At 41.5% G+C, this 25,295-nt stretch overlaps 1 protein-coding gene across 2 annotated transcripts in view; it reads left to right on the plus strand.

The window, feature by feature from the left end:
* The window catches only part of HMCN1 (hemicentin 1), a 287,686-nt gene that overhangs the window by 171,342 nt on the left and 91,049 nt on the right, over positions 1-25,295 (plus strand). For both annotated transcript variants that reach the window (XM_077332660.1, XM_077332659.1), the window contains 11 exons: positions 262-385; positions 6,843-7,018; positions 7,404-7,500; positions 9,750-9,872; positions 11,881-12,042; positions 13,001-13,282; positions 17,942-18,109; positions 20,749-20,862; positions 21,734-21,820; positions 22,744-22,935; positions 24,048-24,221. In XM_077332660.1, the coding sequence (XP_077188775.1) occupies positions 262-385; positions 6,843-7,018; positions 7,404-7,500; positions 9,750-9,872; positions 11,881-12,042; positions 13,001-13,282; positions 17,942-18,109; positions 20,749-20,862; positions 21,734-21,820; positions 22,744-22,935; positions 24,048-24,221 (1,699 nt within the window). The remainder of the gene's footprint in view (positions 1-261; positions 386-6,842; positions 7,019-7,403; positions 7,501-9,749; positions 9,873-11,880; positions 12,043-13,000; positions 13,283-17,941; positions 18,110-20,748; positions 20,863-21,733; positions 21,821-22,743; positions 22,936-24,047; positions 24,222-25,295) is intronic.

The raw sequence follows: 25,295 nt of genomic DNA on the forward strand, positions 1-25,295 counted from the left end.
CCTGCTGGCTGTTTTAGGATTAAGTGAAGATATGGCAGAGTTAACAGACAAGCCATTCAAAGAAAAGAGTTGTTCTGGGGAAATTTTGACACATTCCTGAAGAGGAGATGCACAATAATACAAATATAAAAGTCATTTAGAAGAATATTGACATATTATTGCGTAAATAAAAGCATGAAGCAGGAGAAATGGGGCGTTGAGTATGGAATTATGCTTGTGAGTTGTTTCATCCTCTTGTTAACAATTCTATTCCCTTTTTAGATTCTTTCTGGCGGCCGCATTCTGGCACTGACAAGTGCTCAGATCAGCGACACGGGAAGGTACACATGTGTGGCCGTAAATGCTGCAGGGGAGAAACAAAGAGACATTGATCTCACAGTCCATGGTGAGAGCCCATTACAGCGTCCTCAATGTGAACCAAGAAAGCAGTATCAAAGGCTGGTGTTTGAATGGGCCGAAAGTATACTCGTTTAATAACAATATGGTTAATTCCTGGCAGTGTGCACAATTCCAGTTGCATTCCAAAGCAGAACAAAGTGGTCCTCTTAAAAATCAATTTGACTTGTAATGCTGTGGCCATTAAAGCCTCTATAGCAGTGGTCCCTAACCCCAGGGCCTGGGACCGATATTGGTCCGTGGATCAGTCGGTACCGGGCCGCGGCTCCTCCTCATCCTCCTCCCTGGCTGCTGTCTCGGAGGCTGCCTAAGATGTTAGTGGGATAGAATCTTACTATCGGTTTGGTGTAGTTAGGAGTGCGGACTTGTAATCTGGCATGCCAGTTTCGATTCTGCACTCCTCCACATGCAGCCAGCTGGGTGACCTTGGGCTCGCCACAGCACTGATAAAGCTGTTCTGACCAAGCAGTGATATCAGGGCTCTCTCAGCCTCACCCACCTCACAGGGTGGCTGTTGTGGGGAGAGGAAAGGGAAGGCAACTGTAAGCTGCTTTGAGCCTCCTTCAGGTAGAGAAAAGCGGCATATAAGAACCAACTCTTCTTCTTCTATCACCTTCTAATGTCTATTCCATCTTCAGTATTTCAACATATTTTCTTAATTGTACATCTCATTTTAGTTTTCTAATGATTACACCATGTGAAATCATAGCAGGTTAATCACAAAAGCAGTGTTGCTGCAAAACTTTTACAATTCTGATCCAGCAGTTTTAGAAGTCCCACCACAAAATCTCTTTCTACACATTGGAATCTTATGACACCTTAAAAGCTTGAAGCTGCATTTTTCACGAAATGACTTAGAAAATGAACCTGATCCAAAATGTTTTGGCTTGGGTGTTGATAAGTACCCCATGCAGTGAGCATGTTATTTCTGTATTGAGAGATTTTGATTGCCTTTTAGTATATCATTTATTCAATTTGTATACCACTTCTCACTGAAGTGCTGGTTTTGAGCACTAAAGCCCATAATGGTTTGGGGCCAAGATATATGAAGAACCACCTGCTTCCATATTGTCCAGCCAGTTCTGGTCATTGAATACATCTATGGGGACTGTGCTCTTTGTGCCTCCAATGAGTTAGGGGGAGGTGAGATGAGAGAGAGCTTTTTGAAGGTGGTGTGTGATGATTCTGGAATATTATTATTATTATTATTATTATTATTATTATTATTATTATTATTATTATTATTTAGATTTATTTCCCACCACTCCCCGTAGGCTCGTGGCAGGTCACAATAGTCTTATCCCCATTAAAATACCCATTAAAAAACTTTTAAAACAGCTTCAGTAAAGTAATAATAAAGTGTTAGTGAAGTAATAGTGAAGCAGTAGTGGTAGTAAAGTAGTAGTGAAATAATAGTGAAGTAATAGTGAAGTAGTAGTAAAGCATTAGTAAAGTATTAGTGAAAGAGTAGTACCACCAATTTCCATGGTGGTAGTTTACTTCTTGACAGGTATTATATGCAGGACTGTAATTCTGCAGTTGGCTAATCACGTGTGCTGAATTCAGTTTGCTGAGTACAGCTTTCCCCCAAAAGTTCTTTCCACCTTGAAAGGACAATATTGTTTCAGAAAATAACACTGAATCATAGCAGAGTATGAAATAATTATCACCCTCTAGATCAGTGGTCCCCAGCCCCCGGGCCGGGGACCAGTACTGGTCCGTGGATCAGTCGGTACTGGGCCGCAGCTCCTCCTCGTCCTCATCCCGACTGCTGCCTCGGAGGCTGCCCTGCCACTCTGCCGCCGGCTCACCTTTGGTGCTCTCCAGTGGCCGCCATGGCTGGGGCTCCCCCTTGGCGTGGAAGCTGCTGCTGGCAGTGCCGCCCCAGTGGGCGGCGGGAAATCAGGGGCGCTGGCAGGAAAGCAAGTGGAGCAGGGACTCAGGCGGCAACGTCCCTCGGCAAAAGACTACCCCCCAGGGCCTTAGTAAAATTGTCCCCGGTGATAAAAAGGTTGGGGACCACTGCTCTATAGTACAAACAATTCATGCAGTAAGGCAAGCCTCTCAAACATAAAGTCCTGGGGATTTATTAAGCCTCATAGTCTCCCACTCTGGATTATGGCACTCCCACCATACTCTATACATTACTGAGCCATCTTCAGGCTACTGTGCATCTGGGTTAGATCATGTGTTCTTACGTATGTTTTGACAGTTGGCTTTTTAAAGCACAAGAACTCCTTCCTTTGGGACCGGAGCATTGAAAGGCAATTATGCATAAATGCACAACATTTTTACTGTCATGTTCAAGCTGTATGCTTTTGGAGTAGGTGGCTTGTCAAGTCTGTGGGATTTTTTATTTCTATTTAGTTTTTTCTGTCTAATTGAGCTGGCTTAGTATTGCATTGAGTCTATGCTGTTAGCAGGAGAAAATAGCTGTGGTTCTTGTGGGGATTTGCTGGGTGTGGGATTTGGCTAGTCGAACCATTTGCGTTAGACAGGCCTGAGGTGTGGCGTAATGTTGCGTCTTGTCTGTTTCCTCTTGCCCACCCAACACACCAACCTAAGCTGTCCCTAGAGCTTCGTAACACAGGTGTGAAGACATTTCATTGACTAACTGGGGAACCCAGAAGAGACATTTAAAGATTACACCCTCATGCACCTGCCTCTTAGCATCTGGGCAACAACCAGAGGTTTAAAAAAAAAATCTAAAAGGGCCTTTAGTTGTTATAAACGGAAAATCTTAGAACTAAGCAAATACCTGTATGCTTAGTGAGACAGAAACAGTCAATGAAAGCTATGAATTAATAAGACATTATTATTTAAACATATATTACTCCTCAAAATATTCTTTATGTGAGGTCATTCATTTATCCCTGACCTGGATCGCCAGGCCAGATCTCAGAAACTAGGCAGGGTCAGCCCTGGCAAGTATTTGGCTGGGAGACCTCCAAGGGCTGTGGCATGGAGGCAAGCAGTGGCAAATGACATCTGAATGTCTATTACCTTGAAAACCTTATGGCAGCCTTTTTTATTTTTTTATTATTATTATTATATTTATATTTATACCCCGCCTTCCCCCGAAGGCTCGGGGGGAGCCTTTGATCCCCTGAAAGAGCCCCTGAAATACTTGTTCAGGTTTTGAGGAGCCCTGGGGGTGATATCAGATGGCCACTCCTCTCTGCCACACCCCCAGAAGTGACATGTGGGGAGTAGACATGCAGGCAGGCTCCCAGGTGCAGAAACCACCAGAGAAATCACTCATGCTCAGGAGGGGGAGCAATGGAAAAGGCCAGTTCCCTAGATTGTGGCCAAGTCCATTAAGGCAGGAGGGGGAAAGGCCACAGACCCCATCCCAAGTTCCTGTGGACTGTTGGGGTCTCCAGTCCCCTGGCTGGGCATCCCTACCTTATGGGGTCACCATGAATCAGCTATGAGCTGATGGCAACTCCCCCCATCAGACCTTACGAGCATACCTAAAAATAAAATATATGCGTGTGAGAAGCCCATTTCTGCAACCACATCTTTTATCAGAGAGCCAGGATTGACTGAAGTTCCCTGCCAAATGTCTTCTAGGCTGCAAATCTTGATTTCTTTCCCACAAAAAAAGTTTTATTTTAGTTCAAATAGATGCAAGTGTTGCTTCCGATTTTGAAACTCTGGATTTCTTTGAATGCAGCCCAGCTCATTTGACAGAGAGGAAAAGCTATTTGAGGTAAACTATTTGCCAATAAATCATCTTTTCAGCAATGCTGGGGCCAAACGGTTCTGTCCCTCAGCAGTCATGACTAATCCTGGCCTTTGCAAATGCACCAAGGGAGTAAAATAAACATGGAGATTGCAAACAGTTAACGTTTCTTATCCACGGAGGCCAGACTTTCCCTTAAATTATTTCCAAGCTATGCAATCAGCTGCCCTGATTAATGCCTCCTCTGCTAAGAACAGCAAGGCAGTGTTAATTGCTTTCTGAAGAACAGTATTGTTGACCCAATCCATGCCAGTTAACAATATTTATCCCTGAGATATGCTATGTACAGTGGGCAGAGATTAGCCTCATGGGGTCATTCATATCTTCTGTTTTGTTTACATTTGGTACATTGTTCACAGTTAAATGTGTACAGAGGTTGTTTTTTTTAAATTGTGGTTCTACTGGATAGTGTTATTTACTGCATGCTTCAACAAGGAAAACGTGATAGTTGTAGGAACTACTGAAAAATTACTGCATGCTTCAACAGGGAAGACTTGTGATAGTTGTAGGAACTTTGAAAGAAACAGAACTTTGAACCAAGTGATTCAGCACTGACATTTTGCTGTAGATACCAAAGAAGGTCTGCAAGACTGTACTGAAATCTGCTTCACGTGTTACTTGGGTGGTGCTGGAGAGTCTTCTGTGTGACCGGGTCTCGTATCGTTGGCCTGTGTAAAGAAAAATATGAGTCTGCAGATGATCTGACTCTCTCTTAAGGATGCCAGCCTCCAGGTGGGAGCTGGGGATCCCTGGAAAGTACAATTCATCTCCAGACTGCATAGATCAGTTCCCTGGGAATAGATGCTTTAGAGGGTGGAATCTGTGGTATTGTACCCAACTAAGGTCCCTGTTCTCCCCAGACTCCATCCCCATTCACAAACCTGGCAACTGTACCACCTTTTACAGTTCTGATGCCCCTCCATGACCGTTTACGCACTGGAGGTTTCATGCCGGCTGCAGGCTGGAGTTTTAGTCGTGGTAGGTTCCCCCAACACCTCCTGCACCCACATGGGGGAGCATCTGGCCTGGTGAACCTCATCCGCCCCCGATTTGTTCTCCTGCAGGGGAGCTGGGGCAGTGAAGTTCCCAGTGTGTAAACGGTCCATGTGGGTTATGCAGCCCTGGAGAGGACAGGAAACATATAATTCAGGTTGGAATAGGTCTTTTTCTAGAAATTTATTTATGATCAGATTTGTTACCAAAGTAGCATGGAATTGGGCCAAATGGAATGGTTCACCACATTAATGAGAATGTTGATCAGAAAAGGACAGGAACCAAAAGAAGGGAAACACAAAAGGAAATGTCTATAGGCCTAACAAGGTGCACCACTTCATTTCTAAAATATGATGTCATTATAAAAATACCAGTCTTTATTAATAACCCAATATGAATTTAAAAACAACCAAAGGTTTTATACATAGCCTCAGACAAAATCAAATCCTATGAACACACTAGTGCCTCAACATTTGATTAGTGTTCCGGCATTACTGCCTTTATCAATAGTCTGGCATATATACAAGTACAACATACAATAACTATATAATGAGTTTTGTAATGTTAGATCCTTTACATAGACAGAAGCTTAACAGACACTGATAATGGACACATGTATGGACCAAGAGGCCATATAAAATAAATGAAGGACTCTACGGAAGCCCTTAGGAAAAAACACGTCTAGGGAGGGAAATATATAAAGACTGCTATTGTGCACTGCCTTGGGGGGGGGCAAAATAAAGACTGATATATGGTGTTTCAGAGGTCTACAAAACTGTGCCTGTTATGGAGGAAGTGGTTAAGAGAAACCTTTCTTTCTCTCCCCATAGTAGTAAACTCTAGGGAGGCTTTATAAAGCTGGTTGGCATTAGATGCAAAACAGATAGTACGAAGTGCTTCTTTATATGCAATAGTTCAAGTTATGGAAGTCATATCATGAGATGTTATGGCCACTGAGTTAGATGGGTTCTAAAGCAGGGGGTCATATTTGTGGAGGAGAGGTCTATTAGCCATGACACCTGAATGAGACCACTGGGTTCACAGGCAGAAAGCATATGATGGCCAAATGCTGGGGAGCTTGGGGGCTTTCCAGTGGCACCTGATTGGCCACTGTTGGGAATGGGATGCTGAATTAGATGGACCATTGGTCTAATACGGCATAGTTACTCTTATGTTCTTAAAGACAGAGAACAATCACTCTGGAAGACTAACAACACAAAGATGAATTCAAGTTAAAAATCAGAATGGCCCAGGGTTTAAATCTCAATTCATCTATGGATAGGCTATCGTGTCCTGTTTATATCAGCTCCTGTTCCCCATCCATACAGTGAAACCCACCTCACTGGGGCAAGTTTGGGAATGAGATACCAGCATCTGACCTGCCAACATGGGTCACACCTGGCATTATAAGATGATGTTCACCTGTGACATACCCTAAACAAATGCATAACTAGCAAAGCTAACAGATACTCAGAATGTTCAGATAATCAGATTTTTGGACAAAAACGAATACAGACTGAACTAACGGCTGCCAGCGAAGGGGAGGTGGATGAAATTAGATTGCATGGCTTTTTCCTAGGCTTTAATTCTGTAATAACACTTTGTTCTATGACCGGCATCAAATGGTGGCTGATTTATAGAAGGTATTAACCTCATTTGTTGCAGTTAAACGAGGTGGAATTAAATTTGATAACATTTGTTCCTATAGTTCCCCCAAACATCATGGGAAATGAACAGAATGTCTCTGTGCTTGTGGGAGAACTTATAGAACTGCATTGCCAAAGCAGCTCCATTCCTCCACCTACGCTGGACTGGATGAAGGATGGTCGGCCCTTGCTGAAGAAGCCAGGTCTCAGCATTACTGCAGGTGGAAGTGTGTTAAAGGTAAATTAAAAGATCTGTATTTTCTTATGACTAACTTCCCTATGGTCAGCAGTTTAGCATTGTCAACTACCAACTTCTCTTAGTTTAAGCTCTGCCTTGTGTCTCTGGAACCCCCTTATTCAAATCTTCCAGTGCACATTCTGTTAGCTCAAGTTTCTCACAGATCCATCACTAGGTTAGACAACAGACACGCCATCTAGAGAAGACTCCTTGCAGTGGAGGAAAGCACCATCAGGGGAGAAATGGATCCATGAAATCCAGCACACAAAGGTTTTACTTTAAGGAACACTGGGAAGCACCTGTTGAAAGAACTTCTGTTTAACTGCTGAACCATGATCAGCCCTTGACGAAGTACTAGGTGAAAATTCTTTTTTTTTACTGCTAGATTGAAGGAGCACAAGCCCAGGACGCTGGACGCTACACATGTGAAGCTACAAATGTGGCTGGGAAAACTGAAAAGAATTACAATGTCAACGTATGGGGTAAGGTTTGTAGCCTTTGTTATAATTCCCATAAAGCAGTGAACTTCAGCCCATAGATTGTGACTTACAGGTGACTCACAGAGAACCACCATTTTTATTTGCTACCAGTTTGCATGAACAGAGAAGAAGGGAACTATGTCTCTTGTTTAGGATTTGCTGGACAGCCAGGCAAGGTCACTCAACTATATTTCACCATAGCGCTTTCTTCTAGTTGGTTTCTTTCTATCTTATACCTTCTGGTGCTCATCTTGTGTTTTCTGTTCCTGTCTCTCTTGCTGATAGCCATGGTCTTGACACTAGCGAGGTCATCACTTTAGTTCCTCTTCTTCCTGCTATATTTGAATTTTGGGTTTGGAAAAGTTGTGAAGACCATAGTCGTAACAAATGACACTTCAGCCAGACATGAAGGGGTGCTTCAACCAGACATGAATGGGTGCTGCTGGAATTTCCTAGGCACATTTTAGGGAAGCAGTTAAGAAACCTTCCTGATCACAACTGTTATACTTCAAAAGACCTGTCTCCTTCGATTTCTTGAGAGAATACATGAAGAAATCCCGATGACGGTCTTTTTCCAGTTAGGAAGATAGGATGGTGTTCCACAGTTCACAAAAATAGATTAAGACAGCCTCTAATGATCTGAAGAGGAATCCATTGCTTACTTAAGTAGTGCTGTCATTTAGTGGTTAGAGCATATTTTCAGAGTGGGAGAAACCATTTGGTGGGGTTTTCAGGAAATAATGGGTAGGGTATGCCAGAAAAGTACATTAGTAAAACAAGTTTTCCTTCGCCACCCTTCATAAGAGTCTGAATTCATAAATGAGTAGTTGAATAGGCATGGCTTATGCAGTCTTTTTATCCCTTCACTTTTCTTGTGTTGTATATGTGCGAATTACATGTGTGTGTTGTCAAGTCCCTTCCAACTTATAGCGATCCGATGAATTAATGACCTCCCAAACCTCCTATCATTAACAGTCTTGTTTCGATCTTACAAATTGTGGGTTGGGGCTTCCTTTATTGAATCAGTCTATCTCATGTTGGATCTTCCTCTTTTCCTGCTGCCTTCAACTTTTCCGAGCGTTATTGTCTTTTCCAATGACACTGGTCTTCTCATAATGTGATGATAGACTAAGTTTAGTCATTTTGACTTTTAGGGAGAGTTCAGGCTTGCTCTAGATCCCACTTATCCGTCTTTTTGGCCATCCATGGCATCTGTAAAACTCTCCTCCAGCACATTTCAAATGAATCAACTTTCTTCATTGTTCAGCTTCCACACCTATACTATAGTATGAGTTATCTTGATCTTGGCTGCTAGCAACATGTCCTTAAGGATCTTTTCTAGCTTCTTCATGACTGTTGTTCCCAGTCTCAGTCACTTTCTGATCTCTTGGCCACAAGCTTCCCTTTTGGTTGATGAGTGACCTCTTTCATTACCCTTCAGAGAGTTTTCTCTTTGTCGTGGTGAATTTAACAGTGAGCACTTGCTCCTTTCTTCTGTATACTGCTTTACTTTGTCCCATGAACACCATGATGTCCCACGATAGACAGTGTTTGTGCTGCAAAGAATTCTCTTTGTGACCTTTGAAGATAAATTCAGGCTCCACTCATTAGGAATCTAGATTATTTTAAAAGTGTGTTTGAGTAAAAGCATTATCCTTCCCAGTCATGGATTTGCCTGTGAAGCCCATCTGTGGGATAACTTTTGAAAAATATAGTCTACTTGCACACTGGGGTTGGGAGCAGTGCTGGACAGCCTTTTGTGTTGTGGATCCAGACTGTTTCTAGCTTCCAACATAAGCCTGTTCCCCAGAGGTATCTTCAGTTCCAGAAACTGGTAGCATTTGCTGATCAGGCGTTAAAGGCTCTGCCTCTTGGAGACTGTACTGGTTTGAAGCGGGACCTCTTCCTTGAGGTTTAAAGTTGGTGTAACGCAATATAAAGCCTTGCTCTTGCCAGGATTGAATTTCATGTATCTGTTTTATGTCTAAAACACCAAGAAAGTCAATGAGGGTCAGATGGAAATGTGTTTTTCTCCCTGGTTTTGCGCAGTTTAAATATTTTGAATAAACCAGGACCCTCATTTTATATGTATTGCTTACGACATATAGCTTGTAAAAATATTACTTGAATTGAAGATTTATCTGAGATTTTGCTTATATTTTTTTCTTTATATTCTTTGTGGCCCAGAGCTAATCTATTTTTTTTTGTTATTTTTATTTCATTCCACCAACCCCAACATTTTCCTTCCCTAGTGCCACCAAGTATTTACAGTTCAGATATACTGACTCAGCTATCTGTAATTGAAGGAAACCTCATCAGTATGATATGTGAGTCCAGCGGGCTTCCACCACCAGCTCTCAGCTGGAGAAAAAATGGTAAGCAGAAGTCTTTTATGAGGACTTCCGAAGAAGTTAATGAAGAAGAAGAAGAAGAGTTGGTTCTTATATGCCGCTTTTCCCTACCCGAAGGAGGCTCAAAGCGGCTTACAGTCGCCTTCCCATTCCTCTCCCCACAACAGACACCCTGTGGGGTAGGTGAGGCTGAGAGAGCCCTGATATCACTGCCCGGTCAGAACAGTTTTATCAGTGCTGTGGCGAGCCCAAGGTCACCCAGCTGGTTGCATGTGGGGGAGTGCAGAATCGAACCCAGCTTGCTGGATTAGAAGTCCGCGCTCCTAACCACAACACCAAACTGGCTCTCTGGGTTCCTTTGTTAATGTATCTCTTGAAATCAGGATCCCCCAGTTTTACAGCTCCTCTCCTTGTGACAGAGATCAGTTCCCCTGGAGAAAATGGCTGCTCCTGAGAGTGGACTCCATAGAGTTATACTCCATTAAGGTCTCTCCCCACCCCAAATCCTGCTCATTCCTGGCTCCACCCCAAATCTCCAGATATTATCCAACCCTGGAAACCCTACTTTAAATACTTTTACCCCACCTTTCGCCAAGGATTCCACATGTCTTGACACTTTCTTCAACTCAGTTACTCACAATCCTCTCCACCTGCTAACAAAATAACCACTCATTACCCCCCCCCCCCCAGGAATGCTGTCTGAAAGGAAACAAGTCTTGTGATGCAGGTAGGACTTGCCAAAGTGTTAGCCCTTATTCTGAAAATGCTGTCACCCAAACTCACTTAAAATGCCCAGAATGGACAAGGAAGCAAAGAAAGGCAGAGGGAGATTTAGGTGTTGACCGGAATTATCTCTCTTGAAGACATAAATGTGTATGTGTCATATCCAGTCTCTAAAATGACTGTCTGGAAAGGAAAGTAGGGTGATTTAGTAAAGGGACAGGAGACCAGTCATTGCACTCTCCCCTAAAAATACAAACATATCATATAAATAGTTCACCAGCTCCAAGAATTTCATGGTGCAATGTGGACCAGGAAGCAACAAAACTAGTTGAAATTATGAGGTAAAAGGATTAGGTTTCTTAGACTCAAACATTCAACCCTACATTAACTACAGGCAGATGACCTCATTAAACAAGATGCTTGGAGATCTGTGTCCCTTTCTTGTTTTTAAAATATCAGCTGTATGGAGTCCCAATTTGGATCTGAGCCATAGTTTGGGGAGATAGATTCATCCTTGTTCTGCATAGTCACCTATGCCAGGGGTAGTCAACCTGTGGTCCTCCAGATGTTCATGGACTACAATTCCCATGAGCCCCTGCCAGCGTTTGTAGTCCATGAACATCTGGAGGACCACAGGTTGACTACCCCTGACCTATGCAATATAGTGGATATGTTTTAATTGAAGACAATAAATCTTTGTGTTTACATGTGCTATAAAGTCACTTCTGTCTGATAGCAACCCTATCAATTAATGATGACAACGTTGCTCAGATCTTGCAAAGGGAAGGCCATGACTTGATCTCATAATAGCACTTGCTATCTTCAAAGATTCCTCATTCTGTGTGCATGGGGTTGGCGACCTTCAGGTGGTGGCTGCAGATCTCCTGAGATTACAACTGATCTTCAATTGCACCTGAAGAAAATGCCCACCTTGGAAGGTGGACTCCACAGCATTATATCCCATTGAAGTCCCTCCCTTCCCCAAAGTCTGCCCGCTTCAGGCTTCACCCCTAAAATCTCCAGGTATTTCCCAGCTTGTAGCCGGCAACCTGTGTGTGCATAATTCCTGACCTTGAAGTCCCTAAAGTTCAAAGCATGTAGATCTCTTAAATCCACTATGAAATGGACAGGAATGTCATGATTTAGGCTGAATTTATGGAGTGTACACTAAAGCCAGTTTCCATTTGTGGACCATTTTTTAAAGAACACTAGAGGACTTGTAAAATCTTATTCCTCTGTTATATAGCTTGTTGGTCGCTAAGGTACAACTGGACTCAAATTTGTTAATAGAAAAATATATCTCTTGTAGGTTCTCCACTATTGATTGACCCAACAGGAAGAATCAGGGTGTTATCTGGAGGCAGGCAGCTGCAGATTTCAATTGCTGAAAAGTCAGACGCAGCCTCCTATGTCTGTGTGGCTTCAAACGTAGCTGGAGTAGCAAGGAAGGAATATATCTTGCAAGTATATGGTAAGTAACTGTGTAAAACTGCCTGTACACTCTATTGGTTTGGAAACAATCATGTTCTAAACTCCTAAAGAGCAAAATGGTGACTGCCTTCAACACGGGGTGGTGGAAATGCATTCCTCCACCGAATAGAAGCAGTCATTGTGACAGCAGGAGGGAACAGTATCCACACTCTGAAGGGCTCACTGCTCCACTTCCCCCCTTTCTTTCCCTTGAGTCTGTGCAAGAGTACAGGAACATGAAGATTACACTGGGCCCACCCACAATCTAGCAATACCCTCCCTTCCCCCTTCCTGTTAAGCCTGCAGCTCTTAAGCTTATAGTATAGTTCAGCTGGGAAAACTGGTGGGACCTTTTAAGAGGACAAAAAGAGGACATGTGGACCCTAGGTCCACCATTTTGAAGGCAGCCTGTATAGCTCGGACCGCCTTCCTGTATTTGCTGCAAGTAGAGTGTCCACATGGATATTCCACCCGCAACCAAACCACAGCTCCTCATTTGAACCAGAACAAAAAAGGTCCTGGGAGGCCCACACGCTGTGCTCAAAATAAGCATGGATGCTCCCATTCAAATCTGGGGTTTCCTGGTTTCCATGCAGAGAAAACTAATCTATCTAATCTAACTAATCTATCTCTGCTGCAGATCGGCCATACGACATAAGGCTGTTTTACTGTTGTCCATATGTCTATACCCAGAATTTGTTTCTGTTTTAAATTTTGTTTTATGTATATCAAATCTTAAGCCAGTGTTTAGAATCAGTGGACTGAACCGGAACAAAAAAATGATCAGGTTCTATCTCCTGGCCTGAAATAAGACCAACAAACGATCTCTTGTAATTTTTGCCAACTCCGCTTATCTATAAGTATAAGAAAAATGGTTATATTTGTAATTTCTTTTGCTAAAGCTTGGAAACAGAACCCGGATGTGAAAACTTGGAATCTTGTTTTGTTGTTCTTAATAGTTCGTCCAACTATACTGGACAATGACAGCCAGCCATCAGATGTAACCGTGACTCGCGGGAATGATATTTCATTAGAATGCAAGACAGACGGTACTCCACGGCCAGCAGTCACTTGGATGAAGGATGGACGGCCATTAGTCAACGAGAGGGAAATTGAGATACTGGCTGAAGGACGGCGTCTTCGGATTAAAAATGCTCAAGTGTCAGACACTGGCCGCTATGTGTGCATTGCCGTGAATGTGGCAGGGGTAACCGACAAGAAATATGACTTGAGTGTTCATGGTGAGCAAGTGAAATAGGCACAACAAGAAAGATGCACAGAATTGCCATGGTGGTGTGTTGGGGGGGGGGGGATGAACCATTCTGAACTGTGTTAAATTGTCGGATCTATGCTCTGCTTCGATTATCTGGGAATTTTCCCAGTCTGAAATTTTTTCTAAACAATGCTTCATGCTGACCTCCTTTAAAATTACCTACAGGACAGGATATGTATCTCCTTTAGCTGTGAGAGGGGAGGTTTGTGGTGTTTTCTTTATAGTGCTGCTACAAAGGTATCAGGAAAGCAGGGCAAGAGATGAGAAGTAGACAACTAGTACATTCTGTATGCTTCTCCAAAGAAAAATATGTACATTTTATCACAAGGAAATTCACATTAAGTTTCGACATGAGATGAACACACATCTTTCCCCATTTGGGCAAGTATTGGTAGTGTGGGAAAAGAAATGCACACCACTCATGGTTCATCCAGAATGGCTCTGAGCAGCAGAATATGAAGACATGAAACTTCATTTACCCTTCATCTACCAAGGTCAGTTTTGTCTAACCAGCAGCAGGTCTCTGGGGCCTCAGGCAGAGGTCTCTCACATCACCTGAGATCTGATTCTTATGCCAAGGATTGACATTTGGCATACCAAAGAGATATTCTTCCACTGACCCACTGTCATTCAATGTGGTACCTGCCTAGCCTGAAGGGCAAAGATAAGAATAACAGCTCTGATCATTCCTGAATTTACACATGTGTTTTGCTGATGTTTTTTGCAGTTAATATGCAAAATATATGAAAGGTGAGTATATATAACTGAACACTCAGTGGGTATTATTGGAGGGTATGGGACAGTAACCCCTCCAGGTTTCCACTCATTAGAATATGAATGAGGATTAAATGGGAACCAAGCTGCTGCTCTCATGTGTGTTTAGTGGGTGCCCGCAGTGGGGAAGCCTTGGTTATTCTAGGAAGTGAATATACATCCGTTAGAGAATGGTTCAGAACTGATTGTGAGATCCTTATTCATGGTTTCCACAAGAAGCGCTTACTGCCTCATGTGGCTTCCTTCCATTCTGCTATTAAACGGATACACATCAACATGGGAAAAAATCTTAATCTGTCCATTGACTCCATGGCTCTGACCTAGTCCCAAATTCTCCTTGCAAAAAGTGTAAATTCATTCCTAAAATGGAATAGTTACTATTCTTAGTCAAGAGGAAGACATATCACAGCCTTTTACAGCTTTATGGTAGCTATTTCGGTTCCTAGGGAGGAAATTGGATCGTTATTACCTTTTAAAAAGCAGCTGCAAACCAGAAGGGAATTCAGCAACATTTCAAAGAGTTTCTTAACTTTTATGCCCTGAGGCAGCCATTCGGAATTATGATACAGCAAATGAACCAAGCAAATGCTGCGTTGACATTGCCTCCCTGCAAGGACCTCATGCAAGGGAGTGAACCATTGGTCCCTTGTGGCAAATTGTGTGTGTGTGTGTGTGTGTGTGTGTGTGTGTGTGTGTGTGTGTGAATGTGGGGGGGGGGCAGTTTGCTCTGGAAAACAGCAAAGGGAGAGGACTAAACCTCCTTCTCTGCCTGAACTCTTCTCCTGGAACAAAATTGAGTCCAGTAGCATCTTTAAGACCAACAAAGATTTATTCAAGGCATGAGCTTTCGTGTGCAGGTACTCTTCCTCAAACAAAATGGGACAAGAATCATGAGAGTACAGATAAAAAAGGATAAATTAGTGGCAAATTAGTAAACTGTCTCATAGTATCCAAATTATGCCATATTATGCCATGTGATAATTCTTTGCTAAAACAGTTAATCAGTCCTTTTGAGTTCAGTTGTAGTTCACAAAAACATTGGAGAAATAAAACTGTCCACGTTAGCAATTAATGGTAGATACTTTCCCAGTTGTGAAAAAGAGACTAGTTGCTGCCCCATCCATCTCCACCCAAGCGTGGAAGCATCCCTGCAAGTAACAAGCTGTACTGGCAAGTTTTCTTGCCCTGAGACCAGAGAGTTAGATTTGAAATTACATTACATATTACTAATATCACATTATAGTCACATTCTCCCACATAAAATAAAAAGAAGAGGGGATTGTAAGAAATATGGATATAAGAGTTGAATGAGGTTAGCATGCATAGCGAGATAAAAAAACCTATGTCCTTGTTGAATCCAGAGTATGCCATTTTTTTGTGTTGTAATAACTTGCATTTCTGCAATCTCCTTTTCTAGTCTGTTCTTGAAGTTCCTTTGCAATAAAGTAGCTACTTTGAGGTCCATTATTGAATGTCCTAGAAGGTTGAAGTGTTCCCTTACAGGTTTTTCTGTCCTGTGATTTTTTATCTCAGACTTATGTCCATTAATACTTTGCCGGAGGGTTTGACCTGTTTGCCCTATGTAGAGAACAGAGGGGAATTGTTGGCATTTATTAAGTTATATCCCACTTTTCTTGTCATTTGGGACTAACAGTGGCTTAGAGCATCATGCTCCCTCCATTTGTTTAGAAGAAGAAGAAGAAGAAGAAGAGTTGGTTCTTATATGCTGCTTTTCCCTACCCGAAGGAGGCTCAAAGCGGCTTACAGTCACCTTCCCATTCCTCTCCCCACAACAGACACCCTGTGGGGTGGGTGAGGCTGAGAGAGCGCTGATATCACTGCTCGATCAGAACAGTTTTATCAGTGCTGTGGTGAGCCCAAGGTCACCCAGCTGGTTGCATGTGGGGGAGTGCAGAATCGAACCTGGCATGCCAGATTAGAAGTCCACACTCCTAACCACTACACCAAACTGGCTCTCCTTGGCTCTCCAGCAACCTTGTGAAGTAGGCCAGATTGAGAGTTTTCAATTGTCTAAAGTAGCGGTCCCCAACCTTTCTTTGGTCAGGAACCGCCTCCGGGGTGAAGGGAGAGCCGACGGCCCAGGGCGCTGCACGGCAGCTGCGTGCAAACGCGCACACGCAGTTGCCGCACATGTACATTTTCGCCATCAGGGGGCGCTGACGTGCATGCGTGGCAAGTGCGCGCACGCATTTGCGTCACTGGCGTGTCGGGCCTGCCTCTTCCCCGAGCTTCTCACTGTGGGGGGGGGGGGGAGGCAGGCGCAGCTGCCAGCGGCCTAGTACCGTGGCCTTCAGGGACTGGTCCCGGGCCACGGACCGGGGGTTGATGACCACCGGTCTAAAGGTCATCCAGTAAGCTTTTGAGGTAAAGGTGGAAATTAAAACCTGTGTTGCCCATCATCCTACTCTATACACTGCACTACACTGATTCTCGGCATTCCACACTGGCCCACAGGTGTACATATAAGAGGATTGGGGGTATGCAGTGGTTCCTTTAAGGCCAACAGAGTTTTATTCAAGGTATGAGTTTGGTCTTCTGATTCAGACCAAAATGGTTATCCACTTGAATCTATCATATTTGTAGTAAAAGATGTGATAAAGTCTGAAGGAGAGCTGCATTTAAGGAGTTTTGGCAAGTGTATATTTCTCTATATTGATTAGAAGAGGAAATGAAGAAGAGAAGAACTGTTTTTTTGTACCTCCTTTTTATTATCCAAAGAAGTCTCAAAGCTGTTTACGGACACCTATCTGATACAGAGGCAAGGAAGCACTTATTTATAAGTCATGATTTTGTTCTTAAGCATCTGCTAATAACATGGCTGCCATCAAAGACATTTTTGTGTGAAATGGTAGAAAGAAGGGTAGGGAATGTGCGTATGTGTGTGGATATACAACAAGGTACAATGTCCAGCCAGCACCTTTTAGCAGCCAATTTGCTGCCTATGAAGATCAGCTTCTAAAATGGTCATCAATAGGGTTTTAAAATATTTTTAAAAGGTCGTCAGGTTGGAGAAATAAGGTAGTGTGTCTGGTGGGGTGACACACAAGGCTGTGCAGGAAGTGCCCACAATTATGTGACCTCTTGCTTTTGTAATTATTTATTTATTTATTACATTTCTATACTGCCAATCGCGGCACAGCTGGCTCGTGGCGGTTTACCATAAAACATAGCATACAAACACCTCATAAAATTCAATGTGGTTATAAGGGGGACTAATACCACATTGACCCAGCAGCTCCAACTGACAAAAAAAGGGGGGGCGGGGGAATACTGTTTCCTTTATGCAACCCTACCAACATGCTCCCAGTAGCCACATTATACCTATATGGTTTACAATTGTTGTCTTTGGTTATTTGCCTCTGCAATAGCGACTGGTGCAAGCAGTGGAAGTCCGCTGCACATTGTTGCCTGTCCTGCAATCACTTTTCCCCCATGATGCTCTTGTGCAGATGGATTGTTCTTTCCTAACTAGCCCTTTTTCAAGTGGTAAGGGATGGTTTCAAGAGTTCTCTGCTTCTTATTGCTCGCTTGTTTAGTATTGGAGGTGGGGATTTATTGTTCTGTCTGTAAATTTTCCAAGAGCAAGTAACTAAATCTGCCCTGTGGCATTTTAACTGAAGTAAAGAAAATCCCATTTGTTCTCTCGTGCTCATTCAAAAGTCAGTTTCAGATCATAATCTAATAATAGTTCAGTCTTTATTACTGCCCATAGGCCATTCTGAAGCAGAATAAAACAGATGAAAACACAAATATCATAGAATATATATAAAATACAATCTAATAATGTGTCTTTTTGTGTGGCTTGCTTTTTATTTGTTTGGATTTTCTATAGTCCCTCCAAATATTGTGGGTGACCTGACTGTGCCTGAAAATGTCAGCGTAGTAGAGAAAAATCCCATCACCTTGATTTGTGAAACTTCAGGAATCCCCCATCCATCAATAACCTGGCTCAAGTATGGGCAGCCCGTCTCCTTGAGCCCTTCTGTGAGAATCCTGTCAGGTAAGGCCGGGGGAACAAGAAAATCACATGACAAACCTATTTTGCAGTAGACTTCGAATAAAATCAAATACAAGAATATGGAAAGGCCCAAATAAAACCTGTGAGATGAACAGAAAATGACATGCAGCATCCAGAGGGAAGGATCAAGGAAGAGGAGACCCTGATAGTACAGGTAGGATTGCCAGCTTTGAGTTGGGAAATACCTGGAGATGTTGGGGATGGAGTCCACATTTCCTGGCAAGCTTCCATTGGACAGTAGGGTTTTAAACCTGGTTGTCCCCAGTTCTAGTACAGCATTCTCATCACTACACCAGGCTGGCTCCATTTCGTTTCTCTTCAGCCCCTTTCCCCACTATGAAAAAAAAAAGAATTTCATAAAAAAGAGACACAAAAAGAAGAGGGATGGGAAGAGTGAGTAGCATAGCCAGGTCCTCCAAATCCTTCCTTTTGATATAACTTCCTTGGTGGCATCCTCAAAACAAGTCAACCACCTCATCATTTTGTCCTCAGAACCAGCTAATCACCTCAAAATTGCTAACAGACACTGAGTGGGCACAGCAACCAGCACCTATACTGTGAGGTGCGGCATGATGCCCATAGGCATGAGGCCTCTGATCAACAGCTGCTTGACTTTACTAGATCTGATAAGGCCAGTTGGCTACAGACAGCCCCAGCATGGCAGCAACTGTGTGTAGACCACTCCCAATGCTGCCACAATAATTCTTTCACCCCAGCAAGAAAGTTCTTTCTTTAGAAACAAGTACCCTTATACCTCACCAATGTTGCTGGGCTGGTTCTCTGAATTCCTATATTTTTAAGTCCCCTCTGTTGCAGACCTAGGCCTTTCCCCTTATATCTCTGTGAGGAAAAAGGCTAGAGACTAAGGGTTTTTTATAGATGGGAATTCAGAGGACCTGCTCAAACTATTATTACAATACTACTGCATTATATCAATATTTTACAGCCTTTAATAAAGGACATACCCTGAAATCATTCATCTTGGGGGGTGAGGGTGTGGTTTGGTTTAACAATGATGACAGTCCAGTATTTGAAAAATGGGCTGTAGGTGGATAAGACAAAGAAAACTAGTAGAAAAAGTATGCACCAGTTCAAATCTGATTTAAAGTCGGCTTCCGGAAAAACAGCAGGATAAAAGTCACAAAAGAGCCAGAAAAAAGAAAGTGAAAACTAAAGGCACAAAAATGCAGATAGAAGTCAGGAGATAACCAAAGCAGTATGGAGCCAGAACCAATGAAAAAAAACACATTGTGGGAAAAGCCCAAATTGAGAGACTGCATTTATGCCAGTCTCATTGCAGCAGTCTTTAGCTGTGTAATCCGCATCCTCTCCACCCCTAAATACTGATTTTTTTTCCATCCTGATTTGGGAGAGTGCCCTCGTTTAGGCAGGAGATTTCAGTCTTTATTGTCCTTGTTCTTGTATCCCCTTTTCATCTCCCATGTGCAGGTGCAAACCCATGTTGTTTTTGTTATTTTTGACATACCAACTGTCAACTTCCTTCCTAAAACTGGGATATTATTTCCCCCAGCCTCAAAGTGGAATCTGGATTTCTCATAGAATTATAACTGAATTCCAAACCATCAAGATCAGTTCCCATGGAGGAAATGGCAAATTTCAAGGGTAGACTTGATGGTATAACATAGAGAAATGAAAGTCCTAGAGGGACATCACATACCTGCTGAGCCTTCTCCCCTCCCCAAACTCTGCTGTCTCCAGGCAGTGAGCCCAAGTCTCCAGAAATTTCCCAAGTTGGCAATCCTACTGTTTTTTTTATATATATTTCTGGAGTAAATAACAAATAATGCTTGTTCCTCAGGGTTGTTTGCTACTTTTTGTATGTCTGAAATGGCTGTATGTATTTTTAACATTTTATACTGGTATTATTCAATGGTTACTATTTATGCTTTTCTCATTTTATCTTTTTATTGTTCTGCTGACGTGACTTTTATACTTTTGTGATTGTTTCTACTTTGGCATTAGATTAATTCTGGGGGAGAGGTGGTCAAGAAATAATCTAAACAAGTAAAGTTTATTCATATATCCCGTAGGTAGACAATAGGATAGTATTGATGGCCGTAGTTTTATATCTTCAGCCTTTCAAAGTGGTAATATAGATGCAGGATGTCATACCGGACATGGTTGCTAGGAGGCTTTCTAATATACCTCCTCGGGCTAATTTCAGTCAGGGAGAACCATTTGACTGACACCAGAGAAAGTGTTAGTTCCGTAGCTCAAGACACAATCTAGAAGACTCTAGAAGTACTGCCCTCCCTGAAAAGATGTTGACCTCCCATAAAGAAAAATGTGTTGGAACTAGATGAGGTTTCTTGGAGAAATATATAGAAGACATAATCCTATTGTCTTTTAAAACCCTCCCCACTGGAGAAAAAGGCAAGGTATAAATATAAAGTATTTTTTTTAAAAAACACAAGAACAAACACGCCATTAAGACACTTGCTTCAAGTTTAGTTTGTAATCATGAGGACGAGGCATTTGTTTTATTTTAAAACTAGTTTTAAGATTTCAGTTTCAGCTTGCTTACAGCAACAGGGCATAATGCATTGGCAACATGCAGAAAAACTGGGTGTAATATGCACTTTTATGTTTTTCTCCTTCAGGTGGCAGAATGCTACGACTGATGCAGGTGAATGTAGATGATGCAGGACGGTACACCTGTGCGGTGACTAATGTCGCAGGGGAAGAGAGGAAAAACATTGACCTTTCAGTTTTAGGTGGGTGTGGAAGGACTCCTGAAAATGCCAAACAACTTTAGGACTTTCCTTCCTAAAAGTCATGAACAGTTGTTCAAAATTCAAACCCAGGAATTTAACGAGAATCTCTGCATTTAGGGGAAGGTGGGCAAGTCATCAGTGAATGAATCAGTAATGAATAAACTTCAGTTTTTTGGCATGCCATGCCATGTAACCATAATGGCAACTAGGTTGTGAGAATTTAGCATACATTTGACATACATTGATATCTCTCTTAGCAGTGCCTTAGAATAACAGCTGTACTTTAAAAAGAAGAAAATGTAGTTCCATGTCCCTTCCTTCCCTGCCAATGTCCCTTCCTTCCTGCCAGTTTTTAAAGCTTTTAGTCCACAGTGTAGTTTGACCAAATCATTGAGTTGAGATAAATATCAACATTCCATTGACAAAACTATAATCCAGACTCCTGGGCAAACTTTAATGCTCAATAATATTTTTATGTCTTTAAAAATGTTCAGATGTGACTTTATTATGTCACAGGAATTATCTAGCAACAAAACTGACTTTATTCCATTCAAGGAGTCAGTACAATAGGGGGGATAAATGTACACTCATTGATCAACAATTCCTGTCATTTACTTTCAGTTTTCTGAAAAGTGATTGCTTTCTCCAATCTGTAGAGTATGCATATACAGTTCCCGATAGCTCTTATCTGCTTCCTCACAGACCTCTGCCTTCTCTTTGTAACCATTATGTTCTGAAAATATGATTGCCACTGATAAACCAACATCTTTTGTGTTTAATGATGAGACATAATAATGAAAAATGCAGCTTTCTTATTGCTTCTTTGTGCTTTATACTTATGTGTTTGCATTGTTTGTTTTCATTATAAAAGTCCCCCCAGGAATTGTGGGAGAGAATAAACTGGAAGATGTGAAAGTGAAAGAGAAGCAGAGCATTATGCTAACATGTGAAGTGACAGGTAATGTGCATGGGTTAAATACTTATGTTAATAATAAATAAATGTTTATCTTGTGTGGTCCTTAATTATGTGGCCCAGGGCTTTGAATGTGGTCTGAACTTACATTATCTGACTTGGGTCATATGAGTTTTTCACATATGTTTTTCATGGCAGACACACAAATCCTAGTTTGAATGACCTGAGCTTCCAAATACAAAGCAGTCACGGGGGGGGGGGGGCAATATAGAGACATTCTTATATTCCATGTTTCTTTTATCCCTGCTGGGAAACCTCCTTGCTCTGGTTCCTGCACATAGATAACATGGCCCATGGTAATGGGGGTGGGGGGAGTCTGGGTTGTTCTAAGTAGTGGACAAAGTAATAGGTCCACATTGTAGGGTACTGTAGTAAAGGTGCAGTGGGCAGGTTCTATCCCACTGAACCTAGGGCTATAGAAATATTACTTCTCTGCTGTTTAACATTATAGTGGTAGATCCAAAGTGTGAACAGAACAAAGACAATAGGATATGTTTCCTTTACATCAGTCACATTGGCCCACTATAGTCTACTTATTCATTTACTTAAATTTTTAATATTCTCTCCCCTCCTGTTTCGTGTCCCACCAGAGCCCAAAGTGACTTATAAGAACTAATTTGCAAATGAGAAGCTAGTTTCCCTTTTTATCATTTGCTGAACATCAAGCAAACAGAAAACATGATTCTCATTATTTCCCTTTATTTGTTTCAGTCTGATGCTGACTCTTCCTTTTGAACTAAATTTGATATAATATGCAGGAGTATTATTTTTTTGTGAACGGAAAAAGTATTATAGTAAAATTTTAAAAGCTGCACTTCTTATTGTGATTTTAAAGATTCCTGTGAATAAATGTTAAATCATAATAGATTAAAGATTAAAATGTTCACAAATATTTTCCCCCCAAAAAGGAAGTCCTGTACCAGAGATTACATGGTTAAAAGATGGGCAGCCTTTCTTAGAGGATGAGGGCCATCACTTAATGTCCAATGGGCGTTTTCTTCAAATTGAAAGTGCACAAGTAGTGGACACAGGGAGATATACTTGTGTGGCATCCAATGCAGCTGGAGACAAGAGCAAGACCTTCAGTCTTAATGTACTTGGTAAGATTTCTGAGCTAATACATAGACTTTCCTCCTTTATTTTATTATAATATATTTATTTCACGTTTCAATAAAAATATCTATCAAAGCAGTTCATGGTAATGAAAATCTAATGACATAGTTTAGTATAAAATTTTCCACTATGATGGAATTATCAGGTTAGCTGGATATAGGCATGGTGAAGGCCTGCGTGAAAGTTTCCTGTTGTCCCTCTGATGATAGATCAATGACATGTGGCAGCTAGAGGGAGGGGTCTGCAACTGGAGCTGCAATAAAGCACAGAGGAGTGCTCAGTTGTTTTCTGCTATCTCTTTGATTTTCCCTTTATTGGCAGTTAGAAACTGGAAAAAAGTGGAATTTTAGTTGGAGCTGGATTTAGGCATAATAATGGAGTACCTGTCAATAAACAAATGTCACTGTTTACCAAGCTTTGTTGTGATTTTACTGAATAAGTCCAAGGGTGATGATTGCATGTACAGCTGAGCAGGCACGATAGGGGGGACAGTGGGTGAAGAGCGGTACAGTAACCCTATGTAGTTATTTTTCAGTTTAGCGGGGGTAGGTGCTTTTTAGGATGAAAAGTATACTCCATATTTTGAATTGTGCACTAGTCATTTTGTGCCTGAGAATGTGTCAGAGAAATGGGCACAAATATAACCAATAAGAACTTCACTGTTTTCTATTGATCCAAAAATAAAAAAGGCTTTTGACCTGTTTGAATGGCAGTATCTTTAGTCTTCCATATTTATGTATTCAATCTAGGATTTTTTCTTAACTGAGTTTAAGTTAATCAATAAAAATACAACTGTCAGGTATGTATACGTGTGTATGTATTAGTGTGTTCCATGTTAAGTGTTTTCATAAAAAACATAGAGCAGGAAAAGGTCCTAATAATTGGAGTGAAAATCAAGGGCAATACTCTTTTCCATTTAGTACATCAGGATCATAGGAGACCATAGAGGAAAAGTTGTATACTTGTTAAGAGCTATAGTGACTATATCTCAGTTAGCATCTCAAACTGACTTGAGTTGTCATGCCATTTGCTGAGTACATTACAAAAATCTAAATTGCTTTTTTTCTTTGTGGTTGTTCTTTTAAAAAACCTGTCTCAGTATCCCCTACCATTGTGGGTACAGACAATAATGGAGGCACAGAAGAGATCACAGTTATCTTGAATAATCCCACATCCCTAGTTTGTGAGGCTTATTCATATCCCCCAGCTACAATCACTTGGTTGAAAGATGGAACTCCCATAGAGTCAAATAGAAATATCAGGATTTTGCCAGGTAATTATTTGTATTCTTACACTGAATAACTGCATTATAATTCTGTCACCTGACATTCATGAAAATCTGTTTTTCCATATTCCTTGGGGAGGTCTGTATGAAGTGTTATGAAAAAAGAGAGAATGTTGCTATTTTAATATGTATGAATCTTTATGAAGCTGTATTTATCCAAGATTAAAGCTTTGGGTATATGAAGTATAATGTCACTCATCCAACTAACTTTAGGAAGTATCAAAATGGTTGTTTTGTTTGAAATATGGTCCTACTTTTCATTGAATTGGTAAGTCAGTGTTTGGCTTTATTGCTTCAGAGTGCAAGTAGGAGTTCAGATGACTGCATGTTCTAAAACTCTTCTTGATGTTATATATATTGTGGATGGACTTTATTGTGTGAAACATTCAGGTTGCTGAGGCCCACCATTCTGAAATGGAATAACTGAGGCACAATGAATACATAGAAGTTCTGGGCCTATATTGGTGATATCCAGTGAAATAAGGGTATTGATGCTGGTGCAATCTGAGATTAGAAAAAATTAAGAAATTTTATGAAACAAGATTTTAAAACATATGCAATTTGGGCAAACTATATTCTGGTGCCCCACAGTTGGAAACATAACTTCTAAATTTAATTTGTGACATGGAAGTTGAATGGAAGTTGAATTCTGCCTTATTCTGTGATGTGAGAACAGCTCAGGGATGTGGAGAAGTACTACCATTTCCAAACCACCAGATTATTCTATTTTCAGGTATATCCTTATTCAGTTTTGATCCTTAGGTATGTTATGGCTATGTGAACTGTGCATATTCACCCTGCTTATGGTGAAGGTAATGATATATAGCTGTCAACACATATAAGATATTGCCTTTTGATGACATTGCTAAACCGTGAGATGTGCAAAGCTCTCATTGTTGCATGTGGTGGTTGCTCTTAGTTGTTACAGGAAATGAGCAAATAGGTACAGAGATTTTTTTTGGGGGGGCTGCCATTTTACCAATGGTCTTCAGTGCTGTGGTATATTTAACCTAAAAGTTAATTCAGCTCTGAAAGTTGATTAAAGTAGGGAGTTCATGACTC

Source organism: Paroedura picta, chromosome 4 (genome assembly GCF_049243985.1).
Source record: "Paroedura picta isolate Pp20150507F chromosome 4, Ppicta_v3.0, whole genome shotgun sequence".
Classification (NCBI taxonomy): domain Eukaryota; kingdom Metazoa; phylum Chordata; class Lepidosauria; order Squamata; family Gekkonidae; genus Paroedura; species Paroedura picta.